This window comes from Lutra lutra, chromosome 4 (genome assembly GCF_902655055.1).
Source record: "Lutra lutra chromosome 4, mLutLut1.2, whole genome shotgun sequence".
Classification (NCBI taxonomy): Eukaryota; Metazoa; Chordata; class Mammalia; order Carnivora; family Mustelidae; genus Lutra; species Lutra lutra.
The window spans coordinates 15,716,279-15,743,078 of NC_062281.1; the positions used below are offsets into that span (position 1 = coordinate 15,716,279).

Consider the following 26,800-nt stretch of genomic DNA (forward strand, 5'->3'; position numbering starts at 1 on the left):
CCCCACTCCTGAGAACCAAGTCTTCCGCTCCAACAGCCAGGCGGTGGATGAGCGTGGAGGGGGAAGTGGGGACTGAGGCGGGGAGGACTTCCCGGTGACATCAGCCGCTCGTTCGGCGCGTGAGAGGGCTCTGAGGATGTCTGACGGGATCAAGCACTCACTAGCTGCTGAGCCTGCAGGCTCGTTCCTCACCGGGGGACAAAGGAATGGAGCCCAGGGTGACCTGTGTCCCAAACAAAGAAGTGTGACCTCACTTAAGGGAGCAACTCTGGGGGACAGAGGCATTCACCCCAAAGCCCCCCCCCCCGAGGGGAGCTGACGGCCTCTTGACACAAACGCAGGCTCAAGAGTGAAAGAGATGTGGGCTCAAGCCTCGTGGCCGTGACCCGCTGGGCAAGTGGCTTTTATTCCCGTGCCCCAGTTTCTTCTGTCACGAAGACGACACTGAACGGAGGGCCTCTGGGAGCAATAAGGAGGACAGTGTGCAACGAGGCTTGAGGAACTGGCTCAGGTTTCCGCTGTAGTCTGCAGCTTCTGCTCCCACAGAGCCCGTGGCGAGGAGGCTGCCCCACTGGGGACGCTGGCCGGACACGGGCAAGTAGGACACATGAGCTGCTGCGGCAGCGTGACGAGGCGCGCTCGGCCCAGCCTGAGCTCAGGGAAGACTTCCTGGAGGAGAGGTTGATTCAGGAGCTGAGGGAGAGCCTTGCTCTCACCCTATCTCAAACAAACAAACACAGGCTTTTAAGCTACAGAGGATAAGACAAGGCAGCAATGACACGATACTGAATCAGGACACTCCTCACAACACTCTGTAGAAGCGTTAGTGTGTTAATCCCAGGACGTCCCGGTGAGCAAGCCAGGCGTGGCCATACCCAATCCTAAGCTCTCGAGTCATCACTGTGAGCAGTCAGACCTACAGGCCTCGGAGGAGAGGCTGGGTCCTCCACTCGGGTCACTGACAGGGCAGAACATTCCATCAGAGCATCGAGCGAGCATGGAAGTGTCTACTGAGCAAAGGGAGCCTGGGTCTTGGGGGTCCCAGAGGCTGCAGGGATCTGGCCTCGGTCTCAGCTCTCGTGTACAAGATTCGGAGTCCTGTGAGCTCGTGGATCCGGGTCGCAAGAATTCCAAGGTCTAATCCAGCTCTGGGAGGAGGTCTACGGATACCTCTGGAAGTCTGAGTGGGATGGATTCCTGTCCCACCTAAACACACCAAGTAACTGTCCATGTTTAAAATAACATGTCACTGAGCGATGAGGTAAGTAACAACAACACGGACAGTCTGGACCTTTCTAACCCTACCACAATTTGCTGAGCGTTCTGTAGTTCCAAAGGAGCCTTCTCTTAAGTGGTTTGCTTCCAAGAAAGGCGCTGGTCCAGGCCTTGGCTGGAATTTCCCCACGTTTCTTTAATCCTAAGATCCCAAGAGATGCTGCTGTTATTTCTGTTCTGCAGATGAAGACATGGGGGCTCTGAGAGGCGAGACGGCCCGCGGGCCAGGAGTGAGCCAGGGTCGGTGAGCACGACGCTAGCCCTCGGCTCTTCAACGACACGTTCCGACTCAGCTTGATTTTACTCCACATGCTGTTCAGTGGGGCTGTTTGCTACACACAGTTCCTGTTCCTCAGCAAAAAAGGAACGACACGACTGTGGAACACTGGAAATATCTTATTACTGTGACAATCATAAGGCAGCTCTGTTAGGAAGATAACGCACGGCCCAGTTATTCAGGAAATTGTTTTAACTACTGTATTTAGTGAGGACTGAGAGTCTCCACAATTTTCTCCTGACTCACACCAGAAGAGAGAGATCCTTGCAGAGACTAAGCACGGCCAGGACGATTCCAGTCAGCGCCCAGTCATATGAGGTACCTGGATCTCCAGTCTGACAAAATGTTAACTAGAACCATCTAGGAGGAAGGACTGAGATTTCTCAAGCTGGATGTGTCACAGACATTTTTAAACAAAGGGGACCTAGAACGGCTCCTCAGGCTCACATGCATCATGGGAAATGACACTGCTTCGCGCACCGTCAGGAAGCTCTGGAGTAGCTGATGAAGAGGCCCCGAGGTGTAATCTGGCGCCAAATGCAGCCTGTCTCCAGGACTGTGCCTACGGCCCCCACTGCTCCTGCCATCCCCACCTCCCCTATCTCTCTTCCTGGCTCGTCGGGCGGCGCATCAGACGGCTTCACGGGGGTCTTCTTCCTCTGACTGCCTTTCCTCTAATGAGTGCGGTGCCTTTCTGAGGGTCCACAGGGGGCCCTGAGGCGGGTGGTGAGCAGCGTGGGGCTGGCCGCAGGCCTCGTGCTACCCGGAGCCAGACCATAGTCCCATCCTTGGTGGCTCTCAGCCAGCTGTCACATGATGCCCAGAGCTGCCCCGGAGGGGCAGGTGAGTGAGTTTGACTCCTCTACCAATAATCTCTCCATGACGTCTTGAGCTCAGAGCTCTCTCCCAGGTTCAGCACCTCACATTTTCTGTGCCTTCCAGACACTTCCAAGTTGGTTGTGCTGCAAGGACCCCAAGCTTCGCATGACCCCAGCTGTGCCTCTCATAATCCTTCCTAAATGTGTTTGTCACTCCTGCCCTCTCTGTAGGTTAATGACCCCTTCTGGACACCCGGTTTAGAAATATCCTCCACTCCTTCTTCCCCCCTTCAACTCTCAATTGCCAAATCCTGCCAGCTGTGCCTCTGTTCTCATTCCCTTCTGCCTCAGACTCTTGCCTCAGTCAGGCTCCTGTCATCTGTAACTTAATCTCCTGCAAACGCATTCTCACTGACGTTGTCACCTCATGCCTCGTTAACCCACCTCTTGAGTTGTATTAGAGTAACTTCCTAACCTCTAGCTTGAGTCACCTTATTCCCTCAAAACCCTGCAGTGTTGTCTCATGCCTGCAGAATAATGGGGGCAAGAATGAGGGCGGCGGTGGGGGGGAGGGGTACAGTTAACCAAGTCTTACCATGGGCCAGGGGCCTGAAAGTACTTCACGTATATCTTATTCAAGTTTCAAACATACAGGGAGGCAATTACAATCGTTATCAGCAATTTATAGATGAGGAAACTAATGAAATCATGACATTTAACATCTCTATAATGAGTCTTTACACCACTCTCCTTCCTGTTCTTGTGCAGAGCTTCCTTCTACTCTCCCTCTCACACACAGTCACAATCGTGCCTTCTGACCACCAAGTAGAACAGGCTCTGAATGGGGCGAGCCTGTTGGCCAGAAGGACTCTTCTTCATCATTCTCTGAAATTCTTCTCATTTTTTCAATGCCCAGTAAAAATACCACCTTCTCTCTGAACCACCCCCCCACCTCTTCCACTTGAACTTAATCGTTATTATCTATGTTAAACGTTAATAATCGTTATTAAGTTATGAGAATCTGCAGTTTGCAGAATCTATGCTCATGGTAAAGAAGCACGACAGAAAAAAGACACTTTTCTAAGTGACAAATGTTACTCACGTGTGTCCAACTAGCACGTACAACTCAAAAAAGCCAAAGGACGTTAGAACGTCGAACACGTGATTAGGAAGACCCACTGACACGTGAGTGAGCCTGTTCATGAAGTCACCATCCCCACCCTGCAACTGGTGTGAGAAATGTGCTTCGCTCTCAGTGCCTATCACAAACTTTAAGAAAGCAAGAGCTGTGAAACAGAACTATCTGACAATATCTATTCTCGGCAATCATCATGTTTGAAAACTAAAAGGTTGTTTCTCAGAGAATGAACACAGAAAGAAGTCAGTGGAAAGGGAAGGCTTAGAAGTCCAGAAACAAAGGAAATTATATTCACAGGGAAAGTGGAAGGGTCACTAGGGAAATCCAACATATCAACGGTGAGCAGACTCAAAACAGATACAATTGTACTTGAACACTCTTAATTTTGCAGCCATGAGGGCACTTTTCTGGGACAAATAGGGTGAATGACTTGACTGAATGACCATCAAGGTATCTCGAGTCTCGAATACCCTATCTCTAAGTCCACGCCCATAAGAGGAGTGGTGGGGAATTCCAATTCTGGGTCTGCACCAGCAAATTTCTGAGTGATGGAGGAGCGAGCCACACATCAAAGTGACTGTTATCAGAAGTCCATTGAGAACTGGTCACACCTGCAATTCCATTCCTACAACAAATCTGCGATAAGAGCACAAGAAATGCCAAACTGAATTATGGTGAGTCTAGCCAACCCAGGATTCCATGTTATCACAGGCGGGGAGCCACCGTCCTCCGAGGTTGTGCACCAGGGTGGGTGGGAATGGGCGGGCAGGGGCGGGGGAGTGGCAAGAGGGTGGAAATCCATATAAAATACAGGTAAAAGGAAGATTCTCCAAACATTCCAATTAAAAAAAAAAATTTTCATTGAAGTAATTCACAAATTTACTTGAACCTTTCAGGAAGTTACTCAGATAATTAAAGATATGAAAGGTCTTCCTGACAATTTAATCTTGATCAAGACCCCTGGATACAAATCTTACCTCAGAACGTCTTAACCAAGTTACCTGTATCGCAGGATGCAAGAAAACTTGCCATTCCTTCTTGTGTAAGTATACACAGAAGGAGAAAAAGAAATCTCTTAGTGTCACAGTTCCCCTTAATCTTTTCTCAGGCCATAGCACAATTTCACGACCATTTCTATTCTTTAAAGATGAAACTTGCACCCGATTCCTTTCCCTCCTCTCTTGAAGGTGTGGCTGAAGTTGCTTCAGCTCCTTCCTGAGCAAACGACTCACTTTTCCGTCGTGTATTGTTTTTCCAGAAAGCCGGCTTCCGTGCTTACACTACGAGGGAGGGGAGTGGGCTTTGGGGGGGGACATGGAAGTGTCTTTTCCTCTAGCGTGAGCACACCACCGCTGACTGACCACCGGTGGGAAGGCTCCCTTCCCTTCCGGTGCCGACTCACCAGGCCTTTTTCTTCCGCCTGTGTTTGGACTCAATCATGCGCACAATGGCTTCCTCTTCATAGGTGTGTCCGCACACTTTATTTTTCACCGGCTTCTTCATTTCCACCTGCAATCAAAGAGACATTCAGCTTTCAGGAATGAGAATGATCCACTTCTGGGAACTTCTCCAAGTCACCGATTATTTGGAACTGTTTTTCCTCCTCTGGGGGCTTCCCGTGTTCAGCCTCGCAGCCTCGTGGCTTTGGATCACCGTTAGGGCAGATGGCCACGGAGGAAAATGCAGGGAGACCGTGGCACCAATGTCAGCTGGCCCGTGGGCCAAAAATTTCCTCCAGGATCCCTCGGGGCATGGTTGACTGAAAAATCTTGCCAGCCCAGGGGGACCTCCCCCATATCCTCCTAGACCTCATCACCTTCCTTTCCTCCCTCCTTACCCTAGATGTGAAATCAAGTTAGAACGCAAACAGGAGTCTTCTACGAAGTGAATTGCTTTGTCTTTCTGGGAAGGAGGAAGAAGAGAGTACCTGAGTAATGGGGCAGATGAAGTTGGTCTGACTTTGGGTCACAATCATGTCTTCATCAACTCCTTCTATTCCATCGGCCTCTCTGTCGGCTTGAAGACCATCTAGAGGGAAAAAGGAAAGTTGCTGAGCCAAGGACGGGAGGGAATGGAAGGAAGGAATGGAAGGAAAGAAGTAGGTTAATGGTTTCTCAGGGTCTGCTGGGTGCTAGGCAACCTTGCTAGGCATTTGGATGCACATTAACTCTTCAGCTCTTAAGAGAATCCTGCAGGGTAGGTAGGATTCTGCCCCTTTTTGATAAGGAAACACCATCAGAGCAGTGAGATAACTTTTTCAAATAATTAATTTGTGAGGGAGTACTGTCCAGTAATCAAGAATGTGGCTTTGGAGTCAGAAGGGCCTGGTTATCTCTTTCACTTCCAGCTGTGAGACCTTGGGCTAGCAAGATCTTTGTTGAAAGCCTCTACTTTATAGCTTTGTTAGCAAAGATTAAAGGAGATAAAAATGTAGCATGCTTTGCAAAGCCCCTGGCATAAGAAAACATTCAATAAATGGCAAATACCATTAGCTAGCTCAGGGGTTCTCAAACTTTTTGGTTTTAGGACACTTTTTTATACTTTTCGATATTACTGAAGACCCCAAAAAACTTGGTTGGGGTTATAGTTATCAATATTTGCCAGAGCAGACATTAAGACTAAGGATTTTGAAAATATGCATTTATCAATTCATTAAAAACAAAAACAAAAACAAAAACCACAAAAAAACAGAAAGACTCCTGGGTCATTTGTCTGGCTTAGTCAGTAGAATATGTGACTCTTGATATCAGGGTTGTGAGTTTGAGCCCCACACTGGGTGTAGAGATTACTTAAAGTAATAAAACTTAAAAAAAATTCCATTACCTATTAACATAAGTGGTATTTTTTTTAAAGATTTTATTTATTTATTTGACAGACAGAGATCACAAGTAGGCAGAGAGGCAGGCAGAGAGAGAGGAGGAAGCAGGCTCCCTGCTGAGCAGAGAGCCTGATGCGGGGCTCGATCCTAGGACCCTGAGACCATGACCTGAGCCGAAGGCAGAGGCTTCAACCCACTGAGCCACCCAGGCGCCCCAACATAAGTGGTATTTTTAAAACTAAAAGTAATCTCCAATTAGAGTGGCACTGTTTTTACATTTTTGAAAATATCTTTATTGTTTGGCTTAATAGAAGACAGTTGGTTTTTGAGGGGCAGCTGGGCGGCTCAGTGGATTGAGCGTCTGACTCTGGATTTCAGCTTTCAGGTCGTATCTCGGGTTCCTGAGACTGAGCCCTGCATTGGGCTCCTCACTCAGCAGGGAGTCTGCTTCAGATTCTCTCCTGCTCCGTCTGCCCCTCCCCCACTTGCTCTCTCTCTCTCTCTCTCAATACATAAATAAATAAAATTTTTAACTAGTTTAGTGGAATTTTGACATCTGTATATGCATCTAGTCTGCTGCGACGTCATGTCATGAAGTCTCTGGAAAAATATACTTATGGAAAGAGACAGAGTGAAAAAGACAAGTGACATCTTCGTATTATCATGAATATAGTCAGGACCTCGTGGGTACCCGGAAAGACCCTGGGAGAACCTTAGGAGTCCATGGCCCACACTTTGAGAACTGCTAAGCACCCGCATGGTAAAGCTGCCTTTGAAGAGACTATTTGATTCTGAAATTTACGTTCTTTTCACTTCATCACACTTGTTCCTTACTGAGGGCAAAAAGATGATGGATGGCTTCCGAGGGGGATAATGACACTGAGTATATCATGTGAAAGCCTTTCCTTCTGGAGAAGGGAGACATCATTTCGTACAGACATCAAAGATCAATAGCTTTTTTAAAATGCAAGTGTTGACAGTGTTTTCCTTCCTCTTTCTTCCCCCCCTTCCTGTTCTTACTGCCTTTTGTCTCCCCTTCCTTCTTTCATTTTGGCAAAATAACATCAATGTTAAAAACTGCTGTTTTTAATGTAGGAGGGAGACTCCTGTCTCAGGTTCAGATGGTCCTGCATACCGTTCTTTTCCTAGAACTGATGGCGTGGGCCTCCGACCTTGGCCAGATGGAGTGCCTGTCCAGAAAAGTGTCACTGGAGGCAGGAAAAGGGCCACAGAGCACTTGTTCAAGGTCACTCAGTGAACTAATGGTTGGCACCAGCGATTCTGCCCCTAGTTACTCTGTTTTTGTAGGGATTTCACCTTGTTTTACAGACTGTTGCTCCCTGTATGTCAGCTTGTTGTGTTCTCCTAGAGAAGTGTCCCTCGAAGCAGCTCTCATTCTTTGAAGAAGGCAGGTAGAGAATTCATCTTTAACCACTGGCCACTCAGGTATGGTGCCTTTTAGCCTTTCAAGGACCTGTACAAATGTCTAGGCCAGGGTGCACAAGTGGCTTAGTCGTTAAGCGTCTCCCTTTGGCTCAGATCATGATCCCTAGGTCCTGGGATCGAGTCCCACATCAGGCTCCCTGCTCAGTGGGGAGTCTGCTTCTCTCTCTGCCTCTGCTCCCCCCTGCCCCAGGCCAACTTGTGTTCTCTCCCTCACTCTCTCTCTCTCAAATAAAATATTTTTAAAAAGGTGTTGACTTGGTAATCAAAAATGTTTCATTTGGAAGCAATATGTAGGCTGGATTTAGGTTTAAACTTAATAACTCCCAGGTATGCTAAGATAATTGCTGATAAATTAATAGCCAATTACTAGTTACCTGTAATCAACCTATTTCTAAAGCAAGACTATAAAGATATTTTTGGGGTATCTAGGTGGCTCAGCTAGTTGAGCGTCTGCCTTCAGGGTCCTGGGATTGAGCCCCACATCAGGCTCCTACTCAGTGGGAGCCTGCTTCTCCCTCTGCCTCTGCTGTTACTTCTGCTTCTGCTCTCTTGCTCATCCTCTCTCTCTCTCAAATAAATAAATAAAATCTTTTAAAAAACAAAGAAACAAAAAACTATAAAGATATCTTCAAAAAATTCTGTCAGCTATGAAAGTATATTTAATGTGGAGGTTGCCATATTGTAGTATGTTTGCTGTGATGTGGGATGGGACCAATGAAGGGTTTTCATGCTTCCCCGGACCTGTCTTTGGTATTCACAAGAGTGACCGTTAGACTCCTAGAGGAGTCCTTCGTCAACCCAGTGGCTGTTCACAAGGGCTCAGGAAAGGTGGGCAAGGAGCAAAGTCAAGGACCAGAACTGAGAGTGCTCTGTCTCTTTAATTCACTTTCCAAAGTCGCCTCCTGTGGGCGCCTACTGCCAACTTCTAATTGCGTGTTTGATAGTCAAAATTAAGGTCTCTCTTTGTCCATTTCTTTTTTTTTTTTTTAAAGATTTTATTTATTTATTCGACAGAGAGAAATCACAAGTAGGCAGAGAGGCAGGCAGAGAGAGAGAGGAGGAAGCAGGCTCCCTGCTGAGCAGAAAGCCCGATGCGGGGCTCGAACCCAGGACCTGGGATCATGACCTGAGCCGAAGGCAGCGGCTTAACCCACTGAGCCACCCAGGCGCCCCTCTTTGTCCATTTCTTACAGAGCTTCTTCTGAACTGATGGCAGATTTTCTTTTTCCTGATGGCAGATTTCTGACTATATATGTGATATGATGGAATTCACCAGAAAATCTGTTAGATGAATAACAGAGTTCCGCCAATGGGAAAGGCTGTGGGTTTGTTTTTTCTTTTCTATTTTTAAATTTGAAAAGGTAGAGGAAGCAGCAAAGCACAACTCAAATGCAAGGCCGACCACTAAGGAAGGCTGCGTGGGGAACTCAGAACTGTAGGTGGCTATCGACATCCGTGATCATGAAAGAAGGTGACAAAGTAAGACGGAGGAAGAATGCCAACAGTGAGTAATAGTTCATGGACTGGGAGTCTAAAAAGAGAAAGATCCTCAATAGCTAAACCTCTCTTGAGATAGAACATTTCCTCACCCAAAATCGATATTTATAGAAAGTGATATCAATGTTGGGATCTCCGATGTGCTAACGGAAGGTCACATCTGGCAGTAACTATCAGTCACACTCATTTGGTTGATCCAAAGGGAAGACTTGTTGATAAGCTTGGTAAAAGAAGACTGGAGAGAAAAATATGATTTTTTTTTTTAAGATTTTATTTTATTTATTTGACAGAGAGAGATCACAAGTAGACGGAGAGGCAGGCAGAGAGAGAGAGAGAGAGAGAGAGAGAGAGGGAAGCAGGCTCCCTGCTGAGCAGAGAGCCCGATGCGGGACTTGATCCCAGGACCCTGAGATCATGACCTGAGCCGAAGGCAGCGGCTTAACCCACTGAGCCACCCAGGCGCCCCAAAATATGAGTTTTTAAAACTGAAGTTATCTATCCTAATTCTCTCAAACACCTGAGAAATCTGAAATCTAAAAACATTATAGGTTTTGATCAGAGGTAGGCAGGGATTTCGTAAATCAGTGTACGGCTCTGTTTTGTTGGCCTGCTTAATTTGAAGACTCAAACCAGTGTGTAGGTTCTGGGAGCCACACTTTCCTCCCCCAGATTATTATTTTATTAGTAATAACCCTCAAGTTTACTGCCTGCTACACAGCCACCACTGCACCGAGTACCTTATATACATTGTGGCCTTTAATCCTCACTAAATACCTCTGAAGAACAACTCCGTTATTATTACTCCTCCTGCATAGGCCAGAAAACTTCTGCCCCACAATATTTTTAAGGCAAAAGTAGGAAATAGAGATATTATAATAAAGAAATAAGTGGATTAAGTCAATTTAATCATTATTAAAGAGAGCGCAACTTTTCCTTACTATAAAGTGAAAAACATGAAAATTAGTCATATTGTGTTCCGCGCACACACACCAGGTCTGTTGTTGGAAGTGTCAGCGGTCAACCTGTGATCTGGTGGGCAAATCTGAAATCCGCCCCCTTCCGTCCGTGCCTGGGCCCAGGGCACCCAAGCCATGTGCGGCCAGAGGAAGTGCAGACAGGAACCAAGGTCTCCGGAGTACCCAAAGGGATGTGTCGGGGTGTGACTTAGTAACTTTGGATGTGATTTCTTCAGATGTCATAAAATGAACATGAAGAGGAACGAGAAACCATGGAAATGCTTGAAGTAGTAACCAAGTGCCCAAAGAATTTCAAAATTTTATGAATATTACCCTGTGATGTAAAGTTAGGGGGTAGTGAGGGCATCTGTTGAACCCCAAGATGTGGGTTCATGATCAGTCAGTTATGACTGGTAGTGAAGAGCTAAACGGCTCTGCCTTCGGTGGTCCCCAGTCAGCCATCATCCTTCTAGCTGCTCAAGTCAAGACTTTTGGAATTATTCTGAATTACTCATTTTCCTTCGTTCCTCACATCTGAACCATTGGCAAGTTCTGTTGACTGGTTCTAAACTATATTCCCTAAGTCTAAATCGAGTAAATCTAGCCCTTCTCTCAATTTCTACCTTCTCTGACGTCCCAAGCTAAAAGAGGCCACCCCGGCACTCTCTCTCACGGTGCTGGGTTGTGACTCTATAAGGCACAAATCCGTAAGCGCTGTTTGCCTGTCTCCCTCCCTTCCTCCTTGCCCCTCCCCCATTCTCTTCCCGGAAAGAAGGGACTTTGCGGTCTTGCTCACTGGTGTTTCCTAGAATCTAACTGTCCTTTGCATGTAGGAATAGTTCAATAAACATCTGATTACATATCTGACGAAGCGCTTCATCTGACAAGGCAAGGGTGGGCACATTTTTCACAAGGATGTCCTTAACGTATTTAATAGACATGGCAACACACACACACACACACACACACACACACACACACATCCTCGCACAATGATGACTTTATAGCTTTTAAACAAGTAACAGAGACGACTTCACTCCAGCTTGGGGTGCAGCCTTGGACCCTGAATTACATGTCAAAGGCAGGAAGTAAATGTAAGTTTTACAATTATAGTAGGCGGTGTGGTAATTATAAAGGAGAGTCCAGACATGGTCTTGTGGTCAGAAAATACATTTGGTCCTGGCCACACACAGCCCAAGTATTAGTCATTTGTCTGTCTTCAGGCATCCCAAATTTGGCTACCAGTAAGACAGTTTTATGCCAGCTGGGAATAAAAGTTGATTACTGTGTGCTTTTTCAATTAAGCCTGAACATTTTTCTGAAAGTACTTTTCTCTTGAACGTTAGCGGCATATGAAGAAAATACTTTGCAAACATCTCCCGACTGCTCGAAACGCTTATTGCCCTGTCCAGCTTATTTTCCTTGCACTATTCTAGTATGGTATATTTGGAGGGGTTGACCCGGTACAGGGAAGATTTGTAGGGAGGCCTCCTTAATGGGCAAAAGAACACTGATTCCAACTGAAACGCTGCGTGTGTCCAGGTCAGCTCCTGACTGTTCCTCCTGCCCCATAGCCTGTAACCTACAGCTGGGTCTAGGAGTGGCCCCACCTGTGAGCTGGCACTGAGACTCTAAGTAGAAAAGGAAGTACGTCAGCAGGCCCAGTCCCTTTGGCTTGGAATTAAGAGCAGTGTGTGTGTGTGTGTATGTGTGTGCGCACGCGTGCACGCATGCAGCTGTTGCAGAATTAAGATGTAGATCATGTCCAGATAGGGTCTACATAATTAAAGATTTCCAAGATGTCATAACCTTCACAGCACAGTAAAATTCAACAGAGGTTGAATTAATACAATTCAATCAGAACACTGGCTAGAACAGTAAGAATCTAGTAAATGTTATGTAATATCTGTATCTATCTATATATCAATGTTACATACTTATATAATTGTAAATTGTTACTGCCACTATTATTATTTTGACCACTATGATGTGCCAGGTACTGTCCTTGGTATTGGCAAAGAATGGTCCTTGCCCTCAGGGAACTCAGTCAACAGGACCTTACATATACAGTACAAAGCAGTTTTACGAGGATGATGCATGTACAAGACACTGTGGAAAGAAGCTCCCGGGAGAGAACAGGGTTGGCCTCTCTGAGGAGCTCACCTCTGATCTGTGTCACTGATAAGGCTTTTTCAACCTACATTTCTGCTGCGGTTCTGCTGCCCCCTTCAATGTGAGCATTTCACTCATAGCCTCCTCAGGTCAACATTCTGTTCAGTATTCTTCCTTTTCTTAGCTGTAATCTGTACTCATCTCAGAATCCATGTACTCGGAGAAGCTATCCAATCCAACCCAATCAACCCAGTCCCTGCAGACAATCTCCTTTGAAATCTGGTAACACTGGCTCTACTGTATTCTTAACTTGAACTTCTTCATTATTCAGTTGCTTCATGTGGACAGAAACTGTTTTCCAGGTAGACCAAAAGCTCCTTGAGGAGAAGCACTGTGTGTTCAAGTCAAGCCAACTCAACTCAAGCTGCATTTACTGAACATCTGCTCTCAGCCAAACATCACACAAATGCCAGGTCTAGATGCAATGAGGATGAAGATTGGGTCTTGTAGAAGAGAGTTACAAATACTAACATTTTGCACAATAAACATAATAATAAAAAATGTGAAATCACATATGTGTTTTGAACAAAGTACACAAGTAACCCAGAGTTTCTCTGAAGGTGGGGTGAAGAATGAAGATGAACCTCCAGAAGAAAGTGGTGAGCAAGCCAGGTTCTTCTGGGAGGTAAGAAGTGGGAACTATTGTAATTAGGAACGTGGGCTCTGGAGACAGCCTGCCTGGGTTCGAATCCTGATTGCATCACTTTCAGCTGGGTGCTCTTGGGCAAGTTACTTTATCTTTTCTTTGCTTCAGTCTCCTCAGTTGCCAAATGGAGCTAATAATCACACCTCCTTCACGGACCCGTATGAGGACTAAATGAGTTGATCTATGAAAAGTTCTTGGAATGGTATCTGACAAACAGCAGGTGATCGGTAAATACTGTTATGATTATTAATATTATTATTCAGAATTCCCCCAGAGCTAGCGTAGATTGGGTGTGTACAACATATATGCTCGATTAAATAAAAAATCACGTGCTATGGAATCAACCCGAGAGAAACAACATGACTGTCCAATCCAGGATTTGAAACAGGATGAGTGCTTCCATGCCTCAGGGCAGAGTGAGGCCTGAATGAGCCCACTTGTGGTTGGCTGACACAGCACTATTGCCATCTTCAATCTGCTGCCTATTTTCACTTCCATGGCTCTTTCAACACACTCTCCCAAGATCTTGAAAGTAAACCGAATGAACAGTTTTAGATCATTTCTTCTTCCAAGTGAGCTGACATTTTAAAAAGATGGACCCTTTCACATTATCATGTACTTGTTAATTTATCTACTCTTGTTTCGGACATATCCTTTGTCCTCAGCTGACATCATGTATTAATTTGCCTACATTTATTTAAATACAGTCAAAATATGTCATATGTCAACATGTAAAGGTTTGATTTATTTTTTTTTAAAGATTTTATTTTATTTGAGAGAGAGAACTTGAGCCAGGTAAGGGGGGCAAGGGGAGAAAACCTGAAGCTGACTCCCTGCTGGGCGCAGAGTCTGACACAGGGCTTGATCCCAGGACCTTAAGATCATGACCTGAGCCAAAGTCAGACGCTTAGCCCACTAAGCTACCCAGGCACCCCACAAAGTATGAAGGTTTTAAAATAACAGAACCCAGTGCATTCTACCTGTGAGGCAAAAATCAATCAGTCAAGACCCGGTCATACAGTATCCATCTTAAGCCAATAAATATTGAAAACTTCGCCAAACTCTGTACTTTCATTTAGTGCTTCTTATAGGATATGCTTTATAAATGATCTTCTCTAGGTTACCAAGCAAAAGCAGGAAATCTCATGTACACCTTCGATTTCTTTGTTTTGGGCCCTTAACTAGAAAACCACAGGATAGGAAAACCTGACTAGCCAGCACTGGGAGGGTCTACAACTCTTAGTTCTTTAGATCCATGGTAGAGTACGAAGCAAGTACAGATCAGAAGGTGAGAAATCCCTTTCAGGCTCATCTGATGTATTCTTTATTTTACATGTTTGGAAATACCACCCGTCCAGGCATCTAAGACAGTACATGCGACTTGTTTGCACATCCTTTCCCATCTCTGTCTTTAAACTTTAAACAAACTTCACTCTGTCTCCTCCCCTCTGTTCTCACTGCTTCTGCCCTAAATCAAGCCCCTGGCATTTCCTATTTAGAATATTACAGAAAGTTCTTCCTTTATCTCTCTGCCTCAGCCTCTCTGCGATCTAGTCCCCCCCACTCTAGGTAGTTATCTTTCTAACTATGTGGCCTCCTAAAGGGGACAAGACTTCTTCAGTTGGCCCAGAGCATCTTCAGTTCCTTCTGCTATCCACCTTGTGTCCATCCCGCGTAAACACCCCAAACCGATGACTGTTTCCTCTCACTCGCCATGCTGTCGTGCACCTCTGCTAGCCCCTTCACTGACCGGGCAAGCTCTGACCACTCTTCAAAGCTCAAGTCAAGTATTTCCTCGGTGAAGTTCAAAGCCAGAGTGATTCCTCCTTCAGCTTCCTGAGCGTTCTTTGTACCCACGGTGACCGTTGTTTCCTTCTCTACCTTCCTCTCACGCTGGATTCCTTAAGGCAAGGAACTCTGCCTTTTTTATCTTCATATTTTCAGGGAGCCCAGGCAAGGTACAAGAACTTAAGAAACGTTCAGCGAATGGTCCATTGCTGAAACAAGAGACCGCTTGGACTGTTGTTATATAGGAACTGATAAGATGAAAACAATGAAGAAGACTGTTCTGAAGGCAAATCATTGTGGAATAAGACAAGCTGGTCCTTGATCTAATTACTAATTTTCCAGAAGGGATCCGCAGGACGCTGCATAGGTCATGCCACTCTACATTCTCTACTCCACATCTGTGCAGAAGCAAATTACCAAAATGCAAGAGGACAGAGGTCATAGTCCAAGAAGTAAGTTATTCTCCATGATGCCTTTCGATTGGTTCTGATTCTATCTGCCCCAAGCCATTGATGTTTGCAGGAGAGTATAACGATCAGCATTCAAACATGTGAAAATTCTCTTGCATTTGTTGAGTCCCCCAGGGGGGGCAGACTGCCTGCGCCGTCATGTTCAAGTCCAGCGATTCTTACGACAGAGCCGCGCTGGGGAAAGCTCCTTATCTGACAGACTAAATTTAACTGAACTATGGCATCACCGCTCACAAGATCTGATAGCAACTGAAAACCATCTTTACCGTCGGAAAATGCTTATGTTATAACATGTGGTGGAAAAAATGAGATTCAAGCTATCTATGTAGTATGATTAATTAATTTTGAAAAATGGCATATATAGAAAAAAGACTGAAAGAGGATGACAAAATCCTGAAGTCCACTGTGTCCCTGTGAGTTGATGGTACAGGAATCAGGGAAGATATCTAAGATTTCTGAAGAATAATTATCTAGTTCTCACCGTCCATATCCAGCATTCTTCATGAGACCAAGTAACACGTATGAGATAAGTGGAACTGACAGCAACGGGGACGGGACGGATTTGTTTATTTGATTTGTCAAACTGAAACAAATTATGAAATCAAGTCCAGAGATCATAACATTAAAAAAAGGAACTTTAGAGTTTATACTTGCTCAACTTTAAAACTGCAGAGTTTCAACTTTGGATAACACAGGGACTATGACACCATTTCAAGCCCTGGTATTTTCTAGATGTATGATCCTAACAACATTTGTACTATTTTAAACTTGTCTGCTCTCCTACAAGGCAATCAATATATGGCAATTTCATGTTTCTCATATTTTCCCCCCCTGGCCTCTCATTTCAGAGCTCCAGACCAAAACAAAACAAAACAAAAAAATAACTAAATACATGAACAGAACAGGAGGCTTTGATAATAGAATAAAGCTAGGGCTAATATCGTATTTTGTTTTATAAAGTTTCTCCAGATTCAATGATGCATTTGTAACCCCCAAAGATAAAAGGTGAAGAGCCAATGAAGGCATCCATTTAGGGACAGAAGCTCAGAAGGGGAAGCTCTCGGGTCACTCGGTGAGGCCAGGCCTGGAGTCGGACGGCCTAACCTAACTCCTACAGGATTGACTCGGCATGGTCGTTACAAAATGCCGCAGAATCTTGGTGATAATTAAACATGATTACTTTTTCTTTTTACTTGCATTTGATGAGGAGTATCAACATTTATTCTTGATATGTTTAAAAATTTGTTTTTGATGATGGCACAGTGTAGTCTTGTTAAAAAAGAAAGAACAAATGAACGAATAATCCTCAGAGTGTACTCAATGTGGAAGAAATTTAGAAAGGTCAGAGCCGGAGGGTCCAAATCTAGTGAGGCTTAAGGATGCTGTCAGCAACAAAGTCAGCGAAGCCACCCAAATGCAGCCCGGCTCCCCAGCTCGCAGAGGGCTCCCAACCAATCGGGGCAGGGGTCCCCAGGTTTCCAACAGTTAATGAATCCATAGACGCTCTGGTCGGCCTGGACATCTGTTTTCAGTTTGCAGGGTCTTGTCTGAAGTTAGTCTAACAGAAAACATACCAAGAAAAAAAAAGCCTGCCAAGTGGAAAGAAGAAGTAAAATGAGAGAAAGAAGGAGAGAAAGGGAGAAAGAAGAGGAGGAAGGCGGGAAGAGGAAGGAGGTGGGAGGGAGGGAGGAGAGGGACAGAAGACGACAAGACAGGAAGGAAGGAGCTAAGGGATGTGGGAAATCATCTATACCACAGAGCCCAAGGAAAGGCAGCCCCGCTTACATTCTCCATCCAGCACCAAGCCCTGGTCCATACGCCTTCCTTCCTCTCCCCACACCCCGCTTCACTTTCCATCCTCCTACAGACCTTCCCCACAAGCAAAGAAGACATGACTTCAAAATCGGGATCAGCTTAGGACATAGCTCTTGTGAATGTGTACAATAGATCTGAGTCACTTGTTCGTTTTGTAAACGTGAAGAAATCACACTTTCAAAACTTCCTCCTTCATGACATTCATAGCACTTGACAATATGCTTAGCATGGAACATTTACTCCTTTCCTTATCCACACCCAAAGTGTCAAGAGGGACAGACTTTCTCACTGAGAGCTCGCACACTGCAGGACGGATGACGGGAGGGAGCACGAGAGGGAGGCAGCAGCAGCATCGAGAGCAGCTATGGTGCCCGGGAGTCCGGCTGAGCCGCACAGGAACGAGGAGAACTGAGGAGCGGCCCAGGAGAGCGATTCAGCAGGGCCACTGACTTCCTCTGGGGAGCCTTCCCAAGGCACCCTCACCCCAGCCGCACCCTGGACACTTAACACATCATGGATAATTATCTGTTCATGTCACCATCTCCCCCACTGATCCGGAAGCAACTCAAAACCAGGGACCACTTCTGTTCCTCTCTGTATCCCTAGCGCATGGTGTGTGGTAGGGGCTCGGTGTCAGGACGTGGAGTGCCATCTTAAGGGGTCCTTGGTGGCTTCAAAATTGTTGTATTCCCTGCCTAGCTCCCCTGCAGAGAACACTTCAGTGCATGACCCAGAGAAGAGTTCCATAAGGCGTCGATTTCAGGAGGGTGGGTCAAACCCAGATGTAGGTACCACTTGGCTCTGCTATAAATCGACAAATAGGTGTTAAATTTCCTGCAGGTACCACTCTCCGTGACTATTTCGTGAGAACATGGGGAAGATGAGATAAAATGCTTTGCCCTCATTAGAGGGAAAAAACCTAAATGCATCAAGGCAGTAACAGAAACATCTTGGGTAAGGAGATAATTTCTGAAAGCACAAAGCAGGGTACCAGGATGATCTTGGTTTTCATTTTCAAAGCCCATGGGAGGTCAAGTTTCTGCACTCCAGTGTACAGTCCACATCCATTCATAAGCTCCAGAAGATCACATTAATGTGAGTGAAAGGAGAGAGGTGAGCAGGAAAGACAAAGGAAGTAAGGAAGGAGAACAAGAGGAGAAATGAAGGCTCTCGGGACTTGCTTTACAAACATGACAGAGGAATATAAAGATCTCCAACAACTCCCTTCCTGAGCTGAGGGTGACGCCGTGGGCTTACAGCTACGCTCTCCAGCCGGAAGTGGGGGTCTAATCTAGATCGGAGTGAGTGGCGAGACGGCACCAAAGAGTGGACCGGATCCCCCCAACGTCGCAGGACAAGCCTATCTTACAGCTCTCTCACTTCTCTACAACTCTCTTCCCTCCCTAAAAAGTTCTCTTAAGACCCCCCCCCAAAAAAAAAATGGTGGGGCTACTGACTGGGTGACTGGAGAAGGCTCTCTCTCACTCCGACAGCCTTGACCATGAGCCCCTCCAGAGTAAAGGGAGCTGGGGATTCAAGAGCGAGGAAAGGAGGCAGCCTCAGAACACATGAAGGGAGAACATCAAGGAGGCAGAGAAATTATGTAGGGGAGGTAATGAGCACACTAATTACAGGGGTCTTAATGAGGAGCAACGGAATGAAATTAAGGAAAGGAAAATGTTAATTGTCAAGAAAAACTTTCTTGGGCCCACTAAGGGAGAGTTGAGTTTCCCGGACTCCTCACACAGGCCGGAGGCCATTCAGCTTAACAAAATTGGTTCAAAATGAGCTAGAAATTATTTAGAGGGATTTTATTTTTGTTACCCAAAGTAGACTAGGTTACTTGATGACACACAGAGGCCTCTTGTATCTAATTTTATCACTCTGTTCTCTATTCTAAATTAAATAGGAAAGCAGCAAATGATAAAAAAGCCTATGACTATTTCATTCCAGAAATATGATTCAACATCTAAGGAGATCAAAACTGGCAAAGTGAGAACAAGTAAGAAGAATGGAAGAGAGTCAAACATGTTTCAGTTTACAACAGATTTACAGAGGAGACCTAACTACAAAGGAATACTAAAAATAGGGCTTGTTTCTCCTACTTTCTAGAACGAATTCAGTTACTGTATTTTTCAGAATTGATACCAAGACAGCAGTTAACCCTAATCACTGTCAGGAACCGGTAAAGAGCATTCACTTTCAAAGCTGAACGCAGTTTCCTAATGACATCGAGCAGCATTCTCAGTCCAGCTGGACAGCTGAAGCTTGTGGCCCTGAACACGGTAATGGAGAGACTGCGGTATTGGAGGCTTAGGATCGGGAGTGAAATGCAAGGAAAATGTCTCTTCTTCCTCATTAAGGAGCCCAAGGTGTGATTCAAGCAACTTTCATCTGGTAAATGTCTGCCAACCTCGGCGATTTCCTAGGCCCAGAGGATGCGAAGTCCGGGGGTTAAAACAGACAAGTAAACACATGCCTATAGCCTCGTGTGCTACCCCGCGGCATGGCTGTGAACGTGGGGGGGCCACCGGAGCCCGGTGGGGGGGGGGACTTCCTCATGGGACTGCAGGGGGGGACAGTGGCGCTGAGAGGAATCCTGGAGGAAAAGGAGGTTAAGACGAGCAAAGGCCAAAGTGTGAGACAAAGCGTGCTTGCCACTCTGTCCTTCTCAGTGACTCGGATCACATAGATCCTGGCATGCACGTTAGAACAAATTAAGCAAGAAAAGCATTTTAAAGTCAGGTGTTCTGATATTGCTTGGTATGTTTCCAGTATTCTTATTATGTGAACTCCTCTTAAAAGGTGTGCTACACAGGGTCTTGTCTGCTTGCTTCCTCCTCCACGCACCCACCCACCCACCACCACTGACTGAGGCCTGTTGTGCGTGGTGGGCCCCGTGTGCATCAAGAGAAGACAGAACCCCTGATCTCGAGGTCTAGTGCTGGGACAGAAAGTACCACTCAAATACTTGGGCTAAAAGTTCTCTGAGTTTCGGGCATGGGCTCCAGAGAGAGACAATGCTAAGCAGGGTTGGGAGCTCCTGCCAGGCCCGTAGGCAAGAGATCAAGGTGCATTTGGAGAACTCTCCGAGTGTGGATCGGGAACGCTGGGGGAGAGGAAGCTGCGAGTGGACGGGACACAGGCAAACCCGAATGACCCAGATACTGCGAAGCAGTGACCAGTGACCCTTCGGCAACTGCAAGGTGTTAGGGCACCTCTGGAAATTTATCCTCTCTGTATGTGAATGACAAACATGCAACATTTTTAAACAAGATCTTAGGATAAGTCCTATCTGGCGATGCTCTGTGCCCTCCCCACTTTGTCTGCTCATCCTTGCCCTTCGTGTCAACTATAAAGTCAGGGCTAAAGCTATAAATACATTTTCAGAGAATCCTTCAGAAACCCTTGGTCTGATTTCAGATCCTAAGATGTCTTAAGCGCTGCAATGGCCTGATCCAATCCTTACCAAAAACACTTTTCCATAAACGTTCAATTTCACCATACATACGCTATTACTCTGTAATACATTTCATTTATTAGAATTCTACTACTGACAACAGACACTGTATTTTGAAAGGACAGATAGCCCGCGGGCAGATTTAAAAGGAGAGTTTACAACATTCGGTATTTTATAATGCAGGCTTTCATCTGGTACAATATTAACTATATAATTGCTAACTTGATTTTTCTTTCTTTTCTGTATTGCTCCTGAGATTCTGATGGAATGTTCGCTGCCACTGCTAATGAAATTCAGAAAAGGGCCATCGGTATTTTTACTCCGCTTGGGAATTTTGATGCAATAGATATTTGCACATTGCTGTCAGAACAAATAAGATTCCTTACTCCGAAGTGCAAAGGGAACATGGCTTTTCAGAGGAAAAGTGAGAAGAAAAGTCAAGCAAAGGGGACTTTGGGAAATCTGGCAGGAAGAAATTTTTGTGTTCTATTGACCTAATTGTATAAGAAGTACTTGCAAGAGCTTTTATATAATAGGCATTTTTTTTTCAACCAACATCTAGGGTAGAAAAACACAATGCCTCCAAGTCAACTGTTCGCCAATTACAAGAAAAGAGCAGTTTGGTGGAAAGTGCCCGGGAATGACTGGCAGTTCCCAGCTCTGCCACCGATCAGCTATGTGACCTGGGAGGTTGTAGCATTTATGTATTATTTCTGACCTTGTTCTCTCTCCTACTTGAAAAATAAAGGGATGAGAATAGGAGAGAGGGTGGACTCTGCAGTCTCAAAAACCTATCCCAGTTTTCAATTCTTTATTCTTACAATCACTATCAGAATTTTACCCAGAGAGGAATCAGACTACGTTTAAAACAAAAAAAGGTTTTAGTGAATACTTAGGTTGTCAACTCAAGTGACTCCTCACACCGATCTCAAGGTTAACTTGTTGCTTTCAGGAGTCAATCTGTTTGCAAACCAAACTTGCACAACATCCTGATTTATGTTACAGAAATAAGTGGCCATTAATAACCCAGCAAATACAATTTGGATTTCAAGTGATGAAAACATGTTTCACTATGACCAATACTTAGTATAAATTGAGCAAGAGAGATGGTGACCCAAGTACAGCAGGTAGGTGCAATGTGGTTATTACCAACATTCTGAAAATCATATTCAGGAAACCTTATAATCACAGCATTATTTTACAAGAGTCAATGGACTACAAAGAAGAATTATGTTCAGACCTGTCATATACTTAGAGGAGGAGGAGGGTTGCAACTCAGCAACAGTAACAGAAATTAAATTGGTGGCTAGAATACGTTTTCCCAGTGAGATGAAGCCAACTCCTTACTGAACCATGGACTCTTACCTTTAAAGCAAAAACATCTGCCCATTCTTCTTTTTGTTCCTCATTATTGCAAAAGCCTCATAGAGACTAACCCCATTTTTCCAAATTACAAATCTTTTCAAAGCCTCCTAGGAATCAGTTGCAATTCATGCAAACTCATCACCTCACACATAGTAAGCAGACCGTCACTCATTGAACGGGGCAAGAATGGGGCGCCTGGGTGGCTCAGTGGGTTAAGCCTCTGCCTTCAGCTCAGGTCATGATCTCAGGGTCCTGGGATCGAGCCCCGCATCAGGCTCTTTGCTCAGCGGGGAGCCTGCTTCCTCCTCTCTCTCTGCCTGCCTCTCTGCCTACTTGTGACCTCTCTCTCTCTCTGTCAAATAAATAAATAAAATCCTTAAATAAAAAAAAAAAAAAAAGAAAGAAAAGAAAGAAAGGGGCAAGAAGATCAGAGCTGGGGATAGTACTGTTTGTAGATGGCCGGATCCTGGTATTAGTTGGGGCAGAGGATTCCCTTAGCTTCTAAGTGACTTGCTGGTGCAAATGTCTAAGCTGCCAACAGGACCAACAGTTGAAAAATATGAAACACCACACACTGGAGCCAGCATTTTCCTGGGAACTATTATTTAAAGATGCACCAACCTGGAAGCCCGACTTAGTCCCAAGTAGGCGAACATGGGGCTTACACTTTCCAAAAAGGAACTCACGTTCCCCAGAAGATCGACCTGCATGTAGCTAACATTTAATCCTCCGTGTTGTAGACAGTAAAATGCCATCAGTGGCAAATGAAACTGTTACCGACCATGTCAATTTCCTTGTGGTCTGCTTCTCCCATTTCCTGTTTCACTCAACAAGACCACCAGCATCCTCCTCTCTGCTCTGAGTCCCCTCGAATCCTCACCAGCCTTCCACTGCTTCTGACTCTGCACATGACCAGGGCTCCCCTCTGCCCCGGGCCCCATTTCTGACTGAGGCAGTGTGTAAGTGGAGAGGGGGTGGGGGCTCAGAGTCACAGCAAGGGGAATCTTGGTCCCCCTCCCCCAAAGTCTGATCTCAGACAAGTCACCACCAAGACCCCAGAGCCTTTGTTTCCTCATCTGTAAAATGGGACTGTTGTAAGGACCGAGTGTTTAACTGAGTGCCTGGTTTAATTTAATTGAGTCATGGATTATTTAATGTACTCAGCACGTCATAAAGCCCTCAATGGTTCCTTTCCCTCCCCCGCCCTCCTCTTCCCATGTATTCTAAGATACTGGATGTGTCTGCTTTTTCCTTCTGCTTCAACTCTGTCTCTCATATATTCTTCAAAACCATTTTGGGGGCGCCTGGGTGGCTCAGTGGGTTAAGCTGCTGCCTTCGGCTCAGGTCATGATCTCAGGGTCCTGGGATCGAGCCCCGCATCGGGCTCTCTGCTCAGCAGGGAGCCTGCTTCCTCCTCTCTCTCTGCCTGCCTCTCTGCCTGCTTATGATCTCTGTCTGTCAAATAAATAAATAAAATCTTTAAAAACAAAAAAAACAAAAAAAACAAAAAAAAACATTTTGAAGCTGGCACTGGGGTCCTGCCATGCTTTACTTTCCCGGTTCGTCTCCCTGCGTTTCCAGGTGCTGTGTGAGAATACACGGCCTCGCCCAGTGGGTCATTTTCCTCGTGCTGGCGATTCACTTCCTTGCTAGACTGTCTTAGCACACGCAGAGCCATAAATGATGTTCTCTGAGGACCTAGCTCCCCCAGTGCCACCACATTATCTGTTTAGATGACATATCAACCTACCTACCTACTTCGAACTTTCCCCTTTGGTGGAACAATCCCTGGTTCTCAATCTTAAATGCCCTAAATCATCAGGAACTCTTTTCATATATGGCCCACGCTTATCTTTCTCCTGTGGGCCTTCCTCTTTTCATTCTCACTGCGTCACGTCACCGTGTCAATGATCTGCCAAATAAGCAATCTCCAGTCATTTTCCACTCGTCCTTTTTTGAGCGTAATTTGGATGACTGCCACAGCTTGCATTCCCCCGCCCCCAGCCCCCGAGCTCCTGGCCTGTGAACTATCCTCATTTTGCTCCTTCCTTTGTTTAGAGACAAAAGGGGAAAACTGTAGTTGCCTCCTGGCTGGCTATCTAGAACTTTCCTCCAAATAGTCTCAGAGAGGCCTCATGGCAGGAGACAACATGGGTTTAAATCCTGCCTCCCTCAGTGCCTCTCTGTTACCTAACCTTCCCCAGTGTGTTTCTTCATCCACAAATGGGAAAACAACACCTGCCCAGTAGGGCTGCTCAGAGGATAAAAATGTTTTAGGTAGAAAGCTAACCATGGGGATTGGCACACAGTAGCTGTTGAGAAATGGGGGCAAAGCATTTTCTTAACTCTCTGGAGCTCCCTCCTGTTAGCCAGTCCATCAAGCCCCTTCCCAGTCCTTCCACGGGTGGGCATTTTGAAGGGCTGCCCCCCCCCCCCTTCTGGAATCCCATCCCGACTTCCCTCTGCAGCACAGAACCTGCCCAAGAACCTTAGCCACTGCTTCCAGACTTCCTTCTAGGTTGCTTCAAGATGTGTCATAGCCCCTTTGGGCCAAACCCTCTCAAGCACACCCTGCCTACCATTCCCCGGGCCACATCCGGACCTTGGCCTCCCCAGGAAAGCCTTTCCCGATTCTGTATAACAGATGCTGTTCGATTCTGACCTTCGAGAGAAACAATTCCACTCCGGCCTGAAGGAGGGGGGAGGGAGGAAGAACTCGGGCCGGATCAGGCAACCTGTTCCCAACTCGCTCTGTGACCAGGACCTAAGCCCTTCAACTTCTCCAAGCCAGGGAGGCAGACTGGGTCTGGCTGAGCTTCTTCCAGGCTGGAAGGGGAGCTTCTCTGAGTGCGGGATACTCAGATGATGCCGGTCTCCTCTGCCCCTCAGGGTTGTTCCTTTGCTGTGGGAGTAACTTCTAGGGCCCTTGCCCTCAGCAGGCTGTTCTCAAGGGCAGAGACCATTCTCCGGGTAACCGGCACAGCCCCGAGCGCTGTGCTAGAGGCGGGACTTAACGCAGCATTTCGATGACAATGACCAAAGCACCTCTTGTGGGCCACAGATAGCTGCCACTGGGTGACTCAGACCTCTCTGCAAAATGGCTTAATTTAGCGCCTTTCAGTTGTCTAAAGAACAGACTCGAAGAACGAAGTGAACTGAATACCCTTTAACTAATGCAACCTCACAATGGCCCTTTAAGGTCAGGAGTTTTTATCTCTGGAATACAGATGAGAAAGTACAGACACAGCCAGCTTCATCCGTCCCTCCTGAGTCAACAGCGGACCCTGGGGCCTGAGGGTGCAGTGGAAAAAACCCAGGAGTGACAGCGAGCAGCAAGGGAGATCTGAGCCCCAGGCCGGCCTCTACCATTAACCGTGTGTGTGATCTTGGAGGAGGGCCTTCGGGGGCCTCCTTTTCCTCATCTGGAAAATGGCCTTGGGCAGTGGGTCCCCAGCCTGGCAGGGTATCAGCACCACCACGAAAACTGGTGGTTTTTTGCATTCTTGGGTCCACTCTTGAAGATGCCCTTTTTTTTTTAGATTCTTGTTCTCTGGAGTGGGGCCAGGACTCTGTTTTCTGTACATGTACCCCTCCCCCAGCCCCCAATATGGGAGCAAAGGCAGGGCTAAGTCCTGACCCTGGAGACCCAGTGTTTCACTCAGACAAGTTTGTCTCTCCCCAGTTCCAAAACCCATTAGCTCATCTCATCCTTGGCTCTCTCTTGAGGAGAACCCAACTGGGACTATTTCCAAGCATACTGCACGGTAGCTTACCACATTCATGAGAACCCAAAGCATTTGGAAATCAAATGTTGGTTCATAAGACTCACAGAGCAAGAAAGAGGTGATCTTGTTTTGACAGAAATCCAAGCTCAAGGGCAGAAACTCCTCCCAAGCGTCTTGGAACCGAACAGGGAGCAGTGGCGAGGAAGGGGTGAAGGCACTCACCTTGCTAGAGTAATAGACAAAGCTTCTTTAAAAAAGAAAACCTGTAACATACCTGGCTTTGCTTGACCCAAGCTTCAAGATTTCACTGAAGTCTGATGAACAAGAGAAGAACTAAGCTAAGAACCCGTTGGCTGTCTAACGCGAGAGCTCTTATCAGCCGAAAGCTCAGGGTGAGTGCTAGGCCCCAAGCATTCACACACATTGCTCCATTTCACGGACACAACTCTGTTGCAAGTACTAATTTTCACATGTTATTGAAAACCCAAGTTCACAGAGCTACACAAACCCAGATACATCTGACTCCAGAATCCATGCAGTCCTACAAACATGACCTTAATATCAAACGCACCTATGGTCAAAATTTCTAGAAAATCTCACAATGAATAGCAAAGCTCCGCGAGTCGGCCAGTTTTGGAGGAACCTGTGAATTGTCCTTGACGGAATTCTCAAATTTGCTCTACTTGGGGGGAATTTGGGCAAATGGGAAGAGGATAATAAACACAACCTAGAAAACTGGAATCCCACTCCCAGGGCTCATGACGTTGGTTTGTTGTGTATGTGCCCTTGAAAAGTCAGTTTTCCTATTGGACTGTGGGTTCCACATCAGCAGAGTGAGGATGACGAGAGCGACTTACAAAGCAGGGATGCTCTGAGATTAAACAGATTACAGCCACAAAGCAGCTTTGATCTCCTAAGAGAAAGGTACCAAACAAATGAATATGGAACTCTTGCTTGCCCTTGCGAAGGCTGCACTTGCACTGACCGAAGCTTATACAAAGCACCTTGGAGACCAGACTTCCTCTACTGTTCTCGAACTTGCCAAATTTTTTTAAGAAGACTTATTTATTTTAGAGATAGAAAGAGAGAAAGACTGTGAGCAGGGGGAGGGACAGAAGGAGAGGTAGAGTCCAC

At 46.0% G+C, this 26,800-nt stretch overlaps 1 protein-coding gene across 2 annotated transcripts in view; it reads right to left on the bottom strand.

Moving 5' to 3' along the window:
* Positions 1–26,800, bottom strand: part of NSMCE2 (NSE2 (MMS21) homolog, SMC5-SMC6 complex SUMO ligase) — a 215,457-nt gene that overhangs the window by 2,650 nt on the left and 186,007 nt on the right. For both annotated transcript variants that reach the window (XM_047724725.1, XM_047724724.1), the window contains 2 exons: positions 5,436–5,536; positions 4,911–5,017 (listed from right to left, as the gene is read on the bottom strand). In XM_047724725.1, coding sequence (XP_047580681.1) covers positions 4,911–5,017; positions 5,436–5,536 — 208 coding nt within the window. The remainder of the gene's footprint in view (positions 1–4,910; positions 5,018–5,435; positions 5,537–26,800) is intronic.